At 43.4% G+C, this 12,222-nt stretch overlaps 1 protein-coding gene across 2 annotated transcripts in view; it reads left to right on the top strand.

Moving 5' to 3' along the window:
* Positions 1-4,955: 4,955 nt before the first annotated feature.
* Positions 4,956-12,222, top strand: part of TNFAIP3 (TNF alpha induced protein 3) — a 29,186-nt gene continuing 21,919 nt past the window's right edge. Inside the window, exons 1-2 of one of the 2 annotated variants that reach the window (XM_042444867.1) lie at positions 4,956-5,373; positions 11,383-11,510. In XM_042444867.1, the coding sequence (XP_042300801.1) occupies positions 11,508-11,510 (3 nt within the window). In that variant the 5' untranslated portion in view covers positions 4,956-5,373; positions 11,383-11,507. The remainder of the gene's footprint in view (positions 5,374-11,382; positions 11,511-12,222) is intronic. The other variant, XM_042444868.1, reaches the window with a different exon arrangement.

Here is a 12,222-nt window from a genome sequence, read left to right as displayed (position 1 = left end):
AGATGCTATACCTGCAAATATATGTACAAATATATGTACATATATCCAACATATCTATTTAGAAAGCACCTTTAGAGGTACAGTAAAGGTGTCCTTTTGAAATATTAAAGTGTAAATTGAACAATTTAATTTTTAAAAATTATTGTTAGAAAGACCTCTTCTAATATTTCCTTTTTAATTATTGCATTGAGAACCAGCATGATGTAGTGGTTCGAGTGTCAGACTATGACTCTGGAGACCAGGGTTCAATTCCTAGCTCAGCCATGAAACCCTTTGGATGACTTCGGGCAACTCACATGCTCTCGCCCTCAGGGGAAGGCAATGGCAAACCTCCTCTGAAGGAATCTTGCTGGGAAAACAATAGGTCTGCCTTAGCGTCACCAAAAGTCAGAAATGACTTGAAGGCACACAACAACACCCCATACATATAGGGTTGCCATATCCCACCTGGGGGCGGGACTTTCCTGGTTTGAGGCGGGTCCGACGGTCCCGCCCCGGTTTGGCCCCGCCCCCGGGACACCCCCCCCACGCGACGGACGCCAGGCAGGGAAAGGAGCCTCGCCTCCGTTCCCTGCTTGGCCTCCTCCGCTGGCGAGGGAAGCGGCCTGACAGCAGGAAAGGGTCTCACCTTGGCGAGGCCCTTTTCCGCTGCCTTGTCGCCTCCTCCGCCGGCCAGGGAGGCAGCCTGGCTCTGCTCCCTCCTTCCCAGCCTCTATGGAGGCCCAAGCCTCCACAGAGGCCGGGAAAGGGAGTGGGGGCCGCCTGCGATCGCCGCGATCGCGGGCACCCTGCTCCCTGCTTCCCGGCCTCTATGGAGGCCTAAGCCTCCACAGAGGCCGGGAAAGGGAGTGGGGGCCGCCTGCGATCTCCGTGATCGCCGCGATCGTGGGCACCCTGCTCCCCCCTTCCCAGGCTTCCCTGCTGCCTGGGAGACATCATCTCCCAAGCTCGAGGGAGGCCTTGAAGCAGGCTCTGCAGCCGCGGAGCCCCTTCCCAGGCCTACCTGCTGCCTGGGAGACATCCTCTCCCAAGCTCCAGGGAGGCCTTGGAGCAGGCTCTGCGGCTGCGGAGCCCCTTCCCAGACTTCCCTGCTGCTGGGAGACATCGTCTCCCAAGCCCCGGGGAGGCCTTGGAAGACTCCGTGGTCGGAGCTCCGGCCACAGGGTCCTCCAAGGCCTCCGCGAGGCCGAGGAGGCCGCTTGTCATCGCGGCAATTGCCGCGATGACAGGCGGCCCCCACGCTCCTTTCCGGCCTGGGAAGGAGAAGGAGGACAAGGTTTAAAAATGTAGGACCTTAAAAAAAGGTCCTACATTTCAAAACCTTGTCCTACATTTGTCCCGGTTTGGAGGTCCTCAGCTATGGCAACCCTACATACATAAGACAAATACTGTATAAGCCCAAATAAAGATGTAGCCTCTTAATTAATAGATCCATTACATAACAATTAACTTGCCTACCCACTAGTTAATCAACTGCAGATTTTGTGATTCAGTTCAGATTAAAGCTTGCTACCCTGACTGTAAATAACATCATCTAAATAACTCTGGAACGCTAGTGAGAAGAGGAAACAATATTACTCATTTCTGAGGAAAGACGAAAAGCAAGCCAGGAAATCTGTTTTGACATCCGCACAGCTATTCAATTTCATAACTCCATTTGATTCCCTTGTCTTTCAGGAATCTTTTGGCACTGCTTCTTCCTTTACTCTGCGAGGAATACCTATGATCTGGCTCTGAAAGGGAAATACAAGAAACATTCCCATACACACACACACACACACACACTCATCCATCTTTCTCTTTGAATCAGGGCAAATAAGTGCAAAATCACAAAATATTAAAGGCAGAAAATAGACAAACATGTAACATGGTAACTGTTGTTAACAGCTGTCATGTCGACTTCAATTTATGGTGACCCTCTGAATGAGACCTCTCCAAATCAACCTCTTATCATAGATAGATAGATAATTGTATTTGTCTGTGGTACAACATCCATTAGAACTCTATCAAGAGCTCTGCTTAGGTCTTGTAAACTTAGGGCCATGGATTCCTTGAGTGAGTCTATCCACTTCCTCTTTTCCTAATGCCTTCTACCTTGCTCAAGTATCATTGTCTTTTCTAATGGGTCATGTCTTCTCATGATATGTCCAAAGAATGACAGTCTGTTTAATCATCTTCGTTTTCTAAGGAGAGTTCAGGCTTAATTTGCTCTAACACCCATTTGTTTTGTCTTTTTAGCAGTCTACAATATCCAAAAAACTGTTTTCCGTGACCACATTTCAAATAGGATTATTTTCTTCATATCAGCTTTCCTCACTATTCAGCTTTCACAACTATACATAGAAAACAGAAAAACAATGGCATGGACAATCCTGACTTTAGTATTCAATTATAAGTCTTTGCACTTCAGGATCTGGTCTAGTTCCTTCATAACTGCCCTTCCAACTCTTAAAATTCTTTACATTCAAAATATGTTTTTCAATGTCTTCTGATTTTATTTTAAAAAGGTAAAGGTAGTCCCTTGACGAATGTCTAGTCGCAACGGACTGTAAGGAGTGGTGCTCATCTCCGTTACTATGTCAAAGAGCCAGTGTTGTCTAAAAACACATCTGGTGGTCATGTGAAATGTAGGACATTACAAAATAAAAGATAAAAACGCTCAAATATCAATTCATTTCATATGGTTTATTTATAGCTATGTTACTTATACTATATTTTATTATGTACTGAACTGTATTTTTCTGATGAACTTATCTTTGCTAAAAAGCCTTGTTGGCTTGCAGTAGACTTACAGAACTCTGAGCAAGAGAAGTGCTTACAATTATACTTTACTAGCAACAAAACCTGATAACTTAAATTATTTCTTTCATTTGCCCATTGCATTGAAATTACAGAAAAAACTCTTTCAGCATTTGGACTGTGTCCTCAAGCAGTCCATTGCCTAACACCTTTGCAGCCCTTTCCCCTCAGACAAGCAAATGTGCCCCAGGATGGGGGTGCTGCCTGCTGCTGCTCCTGGGGGGGGGGGGGGGGGGGATAACTTTAGAAGGTTCCATCCTATCTTCCTATTTGCAGCAAGGTCAGGCTGCCAAATAGACACATGGACTATGGACTTTATCACTAGGGGAAAATCTAGGTTTTAACCAGCAATTAACCTGTGAAAATCATGCAATTGTGATTAAAGATCTTTTATATAGCTTTTTAAATTGTAATTGGTAATTATTATTATTATTATTAACCTTTATTTATAAAGCGCTGTAAATTTACACAGCGCTGTACATACAATCTTTTTAATTGGACGGTTCCCCACCCTCAGGCTTACAATCTAAAAAGACACGACACAAAAGGAGAAGGGAGTGGTGGTGGGGAAGGGGTCTTTCTAGTAGGATAATACATATAAAATACATAGCAATACAGAAAATGATTCAATTTGTTTTATTGTTCTATTTTATTGTATGTACATATTGTATTTTTAATGTGTATTATTGTATTCTCTGTATTTTTGTGCACCACTTTGATCAATGTGGAAAAGCGGTATATAAATAATTTTATTATTATTATTATTATTAATATGCGAATGCCTGGTGGTTATATCTGTTGTCGGAAAAAAAAAACAAAGATGGAACCCCACCCTGGCCTCTCTAGGGAGGGAGTTCCAGAGCTACAATAAATTTCTTGTTATTAATTTCCTTTGTGTCGATCTCAACCCATAGCGACCCTATGGATGAGACATCTCCAGGCCCCCCTGTCCTCTACTGCTCTGCCCAGCTCCTGCAAACTCATATTCGTGGTCTCTTTAATTAAGTCCACCCATCTAGCGTGTGGCCTTCCTCTCTTTCTAATTCTCTCCATCTTTCCTAACATTATTGTCTTTTCCAACGATTCATGTCTTCTCATGATGTGTCTTGTCATCTTGGCTTCTAGGGATATTTCTGGCTTGATCTGCCATTTGTTTGTCCTTTTGGCTGTCCATGGGATCCTCAGCACTCTTCTCCAGCACCATATTTCAAATGAGTTGATTTTCCTCCTATCCTGCTTAACTGTCCAGCTCTCAGATCCATACTTGGCAACAGGGAATAAAATGGCTTGTACAATTCTAACTTTAGTGCTCAGTTTTTCTTAAATGTCCTACATTTTGGGCTAAATTTTATCCTACAATTGTCTTATATTTTGGTCTAAATTTTGTCCTACATTTTGTCCCAGTTTATAGTAGAGAATTATGGTAACTCTACTTAACCCACATCTTTTTGACGCTGATTTTTCCCCTGGTCTTTTTGGATAAATCGATTCTGCACAAGTGAGAACCAGATGCGGATCGGAATCTATTTAAATTTGCCCTTTGGCCGGCTGGAATGGGCCCATTTTGAATCGGTTCATTCCTGAATGTGAACCACGAGCGGGTCATTTTATTTCATTTTGCAGTAAGAAAATGCATTTGGGGCAAATGCAGCGTGAACCATGCTCCGCTGCCAAACCAATCCATTGGTTCAGTTCACAAAGTTATTTATTTGTAAAAGTGGGAATGTGGACCAAAAGCCTGTTTTCCTTACAATATGTCAGTGTACAATCTGAACAGGTAGCATGAAAGGATGCAGCCTTGGCTGACTCCTTTGCCAACCGGGAACCAACTGGGAACCATTCTGTTTCTCCCTGTTCTGTCCTGAGAGTAGCCTGTCCAATAAACTACAACTCCCATGATCCTCTAGCACTGAGCCAGGCCCAGGGGGGAGTTAAAGCGGTCTGAGAGTGGGTTATTTCTGCAGTGTGGTGGCAGGAATAATGGCGGGGGAGGCCCTGGTTGACTCGGGCGGGAGAGCCCCACTCGCGGAGGAGGAGGAAGAGGGGGGAAAGGCCCTCCTGGAAACCTGGACAGTCGCGAAACTGCTAGCCCGGCGTCTGCCATGGCAGTAGGCCTCACTGCTCCCACAGCGCCACCTGGAGGGCACATGTTGGAAATAATCACACAACCACAACCACAGTGTCACATGTCAGCCAGGAAAGTCCCTCGCTTGTCTCTGTTGTGTGTGTGTGTCTTTGTGTGTGTGGAAATCCCCAACCCTGGGCTTTTCTTCTTTTACTTCAAATATTCCACGTTAGTAGTAAAACAGGGAAGGGGGTGAAGAAGGGAGGAAGCCACCGCCGCCGCCGCCGAGGGAGGAAAGCCCGTCCTCCAAAGCCTTCCCGCCCCGAGGGCCGGTTACGACAGCACTACTATAGCCCCGCTCACACGACACGCAAGGGCGACACGCGTCTTCCGTGGAGCCAGGGTTAGGGCTAGCATGACTCCCCAGAGAGGCATCCATTGAGGAGGATCTGTTGGCGTCTTTCTGTATTTATTTCCCCCCTGCCTCGCTTTCCAAGCTGAACACACGAGTAAGTCTTTCCTTTCTTTGGGGTTTGGGGTAAAGTGAGGTTGTGTTGTTGTTGTTGTGTGCCTTCTTTCTGACTCGTGGCAACCCTATTCTGGGCATGTTTTCTTTAGGAATGGGTTGACATGGGTATCCTCTGAGGCTGAGAGAGTGTGACTTGACCAAGTTTAACATTTCCCTGCCAGGATTCGAACCCTGGTCTCCATTCTGACTTGTGGTGACCCTAATGTGGGTTTTTCTGGGCATGTTTCTTCAGAAACTGTTTGACATGGGCATCCTTTGAGGCTGAGAGAGTGTGGCTACCTCATGTATTGTATACTAGTGCTCAGCCACTGTTTTATTTGCTTTTATCTGTTATTAACTTTTAAATGTAACTGTCTTTAATTTTCTTTTCAGGGGAAATGGGGATACTATATATATATATGTGGGATGGATTTTAGATGTAAGCCACTTTGATTGCTTATTAAAAAAGGGAGAAAAATAAATTATTATTATTATTATTATTATTATTATTATTATTATTATTATTATTAAGGTCAATGTGGCCCAACTGGGATTCGAACTCTGTTCTCCATTTCTGACTTGTGGCAACCCTTTCATGGGGTTTTCTGGGCATGTTTCTTCAGAAATGGGTTTGCTATAGGCATCTTCTGAGGCTGAGAGAGTGTGACTGGACCAAGGTTAAAATGGCTCAGCCAGGATTCGAACCCTGGTCTCCATTTCTGACTTGTGGCGACCCTATCCTGAAGTTTTATGGGCATGTTTCTTCAGAAAGGGTTTGTCATAATAATAATAATAATAATAATTATTATTATTATTATTACTAATAATGCCACTTCTCCCGCAGGATCGAGTCGGCTTACAACATCGAGTAAACATAGTGTAAAATACAACATACAGTTAAAATACATCCCTTTAATTCCCTCATAGTCATCCTCTGGAGCTGAATGTGACTGGACCAAGGTCAGTGTGGCCCAGCCGGGATTTGAACCCTGGTCTCCAGAGTCATGGCCCAATGCTCAAACCACTACATCAAACTGGCTGCCAGCATATTGGCAATAGATGTATTAGGCCACTTGTAAAGTTCTCCAGAAGCTAATAGTATTGGTCTGAGTGTTGGACTTTAAAGGGTTCATCTACACTGTGTAGGAGTAATGCGGTTTGAAACCACTTTTAACTGCCATGGCACAGGATCCTGCAACATCCTGGGATTCATATTTTTTTTGTGAGGCACCAGCAATAACTCTGGGGAGCAGGGCTTGGATCATGGCTGGGCCGTGTTAAACCCACTGGGTCAACATGTTCCAGTCACACTCTCTCAGCCTCGGAGGATGGCCAAGGCAAACCCTTTCTCAAGACACTTGCTTAGAAAACCCCGTGATAGCTTTGCCTTAGAGTCGCCAAATGACTTGGAGGCACAGAACAACGTGGCACCAGCACTCTCTGGCAGAGAAGGCTAAAGACCTTGCAAAACTACAAATCCCAAGATTCTCTAGGATGGCGCTACAGCACTGGAAGTGGTGCCAAAGTGCCTTATTTCTGCAGAATAGACAAACCCTGGGTGATCAGAGCTCAAATCCCCACTCAGCTATGGAGACCTTGGGCAAGTCACACACTCTCAGCCTCAGAGCAGTGGCAAACTCCTCTAAAGAAATCTGTCCAATAAAATCCTGTGATAGGTTTGCCTTATGGTAGCAATAAATCAGAAATGACTTGAAGACATACAACAACAACAAACTCAGGGCTTTCCCTGGGCAGGTGCTGTATCTGATGCTTCTGGCTGGTGTGTTTCTACTGGCTGGAACAATGTAATGTGTGTTGTGTTACTTGGGTTCTTGATTTGTTGTGTGATTTTTCCATCTAGAAAATGCTGTCACAGCACCCTAGACTTCTTATAAAAGCAGAGTTGTTTGCTGTTTTATGAAATTAAGCATTAAGTGGGTGAGAGCAGCTTTGCCTTTAGAACAGCTCCCAGATGTCTTTGGCTGCTTCCACACTGGGGAAATAATCCAGTTTGACACCACTTTAACTGCCAAGGCTCAATGCTGTGGAATCATGGGAATGGTAGTTTGTTGGCACACTGAGAGAGTGTTACCAGAGGTGCCCCCAACAAACTACAGTTCCCACTATTCCATAGCATTGAGCCATGGCAGTGAAAGTGGTGTCAAATTGGATTATTTCTCCAGTTTAGATAAGCCTTTGACAGCGCAGTCCTCTGTCTGCTCAAAAGTTAAGCCCCACTGAGGCTGCATCCCCACTGCAGAAATAATTCAGGTTGACACTGCTTTAACTGCCATGACTCAATGCTATAGATTTCTGGGATTTGTAGTTCTGTGAGATATTTAGCCTTCTCCTTGGTGGCTTTGGTGCCACAACAGACTACGAATCCTAGGATTCCATAGCATTGAGCCATGGCAGTTAAAGTGGTGTCATCCTGGATCGTTTCTACAGTGTGGATGCAGCAGCGTAAATTCATTGGGCCCTAGTCTACGGTAAGTGTATATAGGACTGCAACTGATCTGCTAGTTTCACAAGTGGGAAAGACTGAGACTTAGGATAGCACTGGTGTAGTGCGCAGTGAGGGTAGAAATGGGCTTGGATGAGGAGAGAAGTGGGTCTGGGTTCTTTAAAATTCAAAGTTATGCAACAGAGAAATAGTTTGGGTGCCTTTCCTCTATTTATATCAATGTGCAGAGGCATTTGAATCACACAGAATCCCTAATCAGCCATAAAGGAAAAGTAGCTAATTTTCAGCAGCCAACAAGAACAACATTTGGCTGCAACTGTTGTTGTTCTTGTTGTTACACTTACTTGTATCCTACTTTTTCCCCAAAATTGGGACTCAAAGCACCTTATGGTTTAAAAGCACACTACAATTAAGCACTTACAAAAGTGAGAATTAAAATAGAATTAAATTATTACAATATTAAAAGAGATAATTTGTTTAAAAATAGAAGATAATTTAAAAAGATAAAAGCACTTAAAAACTATACACTTTAAAACAGTACAACAACCCAGGATGTATTGTATTTATTGTATTGTGATGGCCTCACTTACTTTGACTTTTGAGGTACAAAACGACAGTGCTTACTTTTTTGTGAAGTATAAGAGGACAGGAAAATAGAAGTGTGTGGGGGAAAAACTGATTGTCTTTGCTTCTTTATGGCCAACCAATCAATATATGCTGAGAAACAGAATTATATTTTATTACTTTCAGAGGGTTAGCATAGAAAATAAATTCTGGGATTGAACCCTGGGAACAAATAAGACCTTACAGCAAGCATTACACATATGCAAGTAATACTTGTTTGTTGCATTAAGTTACGTAACTACATGACAGCTCATACAAATGCTTGTGAAATAAGTATTTGCCCTTATTTTAAAAACGGGTTTACATAAGACACTTGGATGTTGCGCTGTGCTATACATTACGCTAATATTTTAAAGATCCAACAGTTCTTTTAAACTTAATGACTACTTTCCCACAAACATGGGCGCAAACCATAGAATGAACATTGTGCTAGTGTCAACAATTGTGATCCTTAAAGACACTTAAAGATAGCAAGCCCACTAAATGCAGTGTGATTTTTGGGTAAATATGCATGAAATTGGACTGTCAGGTTTGGGGTCACTTAAAGCCATGGCCAGTCCCTCTAACTCCAGTTGGTTAATCTTTAATACCTTCTATAGGCCTTATTTTAATGATCGTCAGGCTTTGTTAAAGAGACTTCAAAGTGTAATCCAAATTATTGATTATACTGTGCACCAGGGAGTCTCAGATGGTGGCAAGGCCAGTACTAGACATTAGATTTTTCAGGGAGAAGAGCAATGCCAACTCCTCAAATTAGGACATCTGTTATCCAAAACCAATCTTGTTTAGGCACCTAAGGCAAAAACATCCTACAAATACCTTCCTGCTTCTGTAATAAAAATGCAATACAATGGGCCCTTAGTATCCACCGGGGTTTTGTTCCACGACACCTATAGCTACCATAATCCATGGATGTTCAGGTCCCATTAAAAACAATAGATAGTAAAATGGTGCCCCTTATATAAAATGGCAAAATCATGTGTTGCTGTTTGGAATTGTTAAATATATATTTTAATAGTTTCAAACTGTGGATACTAGAATCCAGTAGAATCTGTGGATAAGGAGGACCGACTGTACTATTAATACATTGAATTTTGCCATGACTTCATGATATTCAATAGCTGTCTGGAGTGACTGCCTAACAGGACTAGTGGGCTCAAGGTGGCCAGACGCCCTCCTTTTGCAGGACCTGTCCTCCATTTCAACCTTCTGTCCAAGAGGAATTCCAAAATATCCTCCATTTTGAGCATGACTAAGCAGCATGAATTTATATTTCTACGAGTGTTTTTAGCCTTTATTTGTTAATGTCCTACATTTTTCTTGAGCGTCTTACATTTTGCAGTGCCTTTGTCTAGTTACAGCATCTGGTCACCCTGAGTGGCCTGTGTGTGACCCCCACCTGCCAGAGGCTGTACCTCATTCTCATTGCTTCTAAAGTTGAATTGTTTACACTTACATAGTGTGTGTTATAGGGGATTCATTTTTAAGATAAGAAAGTCTTCTGGGGTGTTCTGGAAGCCCAATTCTCCTTACAAACAAGTGGCGCGCGTACACCTCCCACATGTGACTTGTTTACATATGAGGAAATGGAAATGCTACCACCAACACAGCTGTGGGAACCCTGGTGGGAGGCATAAAAATAGCTGGTGGAGCATTTGGCCTTCAGGCTCAGTTTGTCCACTACCTAGGTCTGGTTGATGGGCCAAAACAGACATGTGAATGGGTTTCCAGATGTTTGTGTTGGGGATGGTCCCAGGCAGGGAGAAAAAACTATTTCTTGTACAGAGCAAGGGTTGAAAATGGAGGCTGCTGTATTCCACAAAGGAAAATGGCTTGAGCAGTGGTCAGATAGGGGAATCATTAGTTGAGTCTGTGTAGCTCAGTGTTGTGTGCCAGCCCTCTTCCCCTTCATGCCCTGGAAGTATTGTATCCATGTTGACTCAGGATAATTGGAGATGAAGTCTGAAGAATCTGGAGGGCACCAGTTCGGGGTAGGCTGCGATGCGCTCACCAGCAGTGGCTCTCCCAGTTCATTCTTACCGTAATTTGACCTGGAGATAGCCAGGGACGTAGCTAGGATTTTGGGAAGGGAGGGTCCAGACTAAGTGCCACCATTATGAGGCTTGAGTGTGGCGGCGCAGCAGCACACACCATTCATTTTTCTAATGGAAGGGGGGGGGAATGGAACCCCCCCCCCCTTGGCTACGTCCCTGAGATAGCCCTGTAACTGAACTTGGAATCCTTTGCATGCAAAATGCATGGCCCAGCACTCCTCAGGAGTTGTTTGGCAAGCTGGGTCTCAGGTAAACATGCTGGAGCATTTCCAGCATTATAGAAATAGGCATCTGGTAATTTACAAGCTGCTTTCCTCCAGAGGTTTTTTGCAGCATGAGAATGGAAATGGCACAGTGGAAAGGAGTCCTGACAGTGTCTCACACACGTACATGAAGAGAATAAGCTGCAGCTATAGCTGTTTGTGGCATAGTGATTTGAGTGTTGGATTAGGAGTCTGGATACAAGTGTTCAATTCCTGGCTTGGCCATAAAACCCACTGAGTGCCATTGGACAAGTCACATGCTCTCAGCCTCAGAGGAAGGCAGTAGCAAACACTCCTCTGAAAAAATCTTCCAAAAAAAACCAACCTCATGATAGGTTCACCTTAGGGTCACTATAAATTGGAAACAATTTGAAGGCACACAACAACAGCAGCAACAACAGCTCCACTTTAGAAAATAGTGCTTGGAGGCCATTTTCCTACACCTCTTAGACACATTTAATAGGATTCTTTTTACACTGCACAGTTCTAGCACTTTAGTTTAACTGTTATGGAAACCTCCTGTGAATCCTGGGGTTTGTAATTTTGGGGAACTCTTTGGCTGAGAATTCTAAGTACTTCTTCCTATACTGTACTTCAAATCCTAGGATTCCATTGAAGGGCACCGTGGAAATTAAAGTGGAACCATAGTGCAATATATAGTGTGAATAAACCCTTGGACAGAAGTCACATTCCATCTGGGAAATCTATAATATCTCTGGGATCTGGCTATATGGTATGAAAAAGTAAACATGATGTGAATAGTTATTAAAAAGCGGAACTTCATTTTGCACAATGAATGGAGATACATTTGAGGAAGTATTCCTGAGCAAAAGGGTCAAGACCTTGCATACGTTGGCATAAAATTTCAGCCTTACATCTTTAGTACAGTTCAGTTCAAGAAATTATACAGTTGTTAAAGAGGGGAGCAGATGAAGATATAAATTTGCTAGTGTACTGCATTAAGAAAACTACCAGGAGTAACTTTGAGCGTTGAACTACAACTCTGGAGACCAGGGTTTGAATCCCCGCTCGGCCATGGAAACCCACTGAGTGACCTTTGGCAAGTGATCCTTTCTTTGGCTCAGAGGTAGGCAAAAGCAAACCACTTCTGAACACACATTGCCAAGAAACCCTGCAATAGGCTTGCCTTACAACTTAAGACACACAGCAGCAATAAACCCCATTGAACTCTGTGAAATTTTCCTGAGTAGGCATGCATAAAATCACTCTACTCTTCTCCTCTCTCCATTTTTTTTTTAAAAACAATAGCAGGAAATACAATGAACAACCAGATTAATAATTTTCCTGTTTATCTCTCCTTGGATATCTGTGAAAGTTGTGGGGAGGCATCACAATGTGTTAGAACTAGGGTTGACAGCTGTCCTGCCCTTGTGCTGTTCATAGCAACCCCTATTGCTGCTTTTGTTTGTTTGTTTGTTTATGTC

The sequence above is a fragment of the Sceloporus undulatus genome, chromosome 1 (assembly GCF_019175285.1).
Source record: "Sceloporus undulatus isolate JIND9_A2432 ecotype Alabama chromosome 1, SceUnd_v1.1, whole genome shotgun sequence".
Lineage (NCBI taxonomy): Eukaryota > Metazoa > Chordata > Lepidosauria > Squamata > Phrynosomatidae > Sceloporus > Sceloporus undulatus.
The sequence above is the reverse complement of the archived record's forward strand: the minus strand, read 5'-3'. Positions and strand labels throughout refer to the sequence as shown.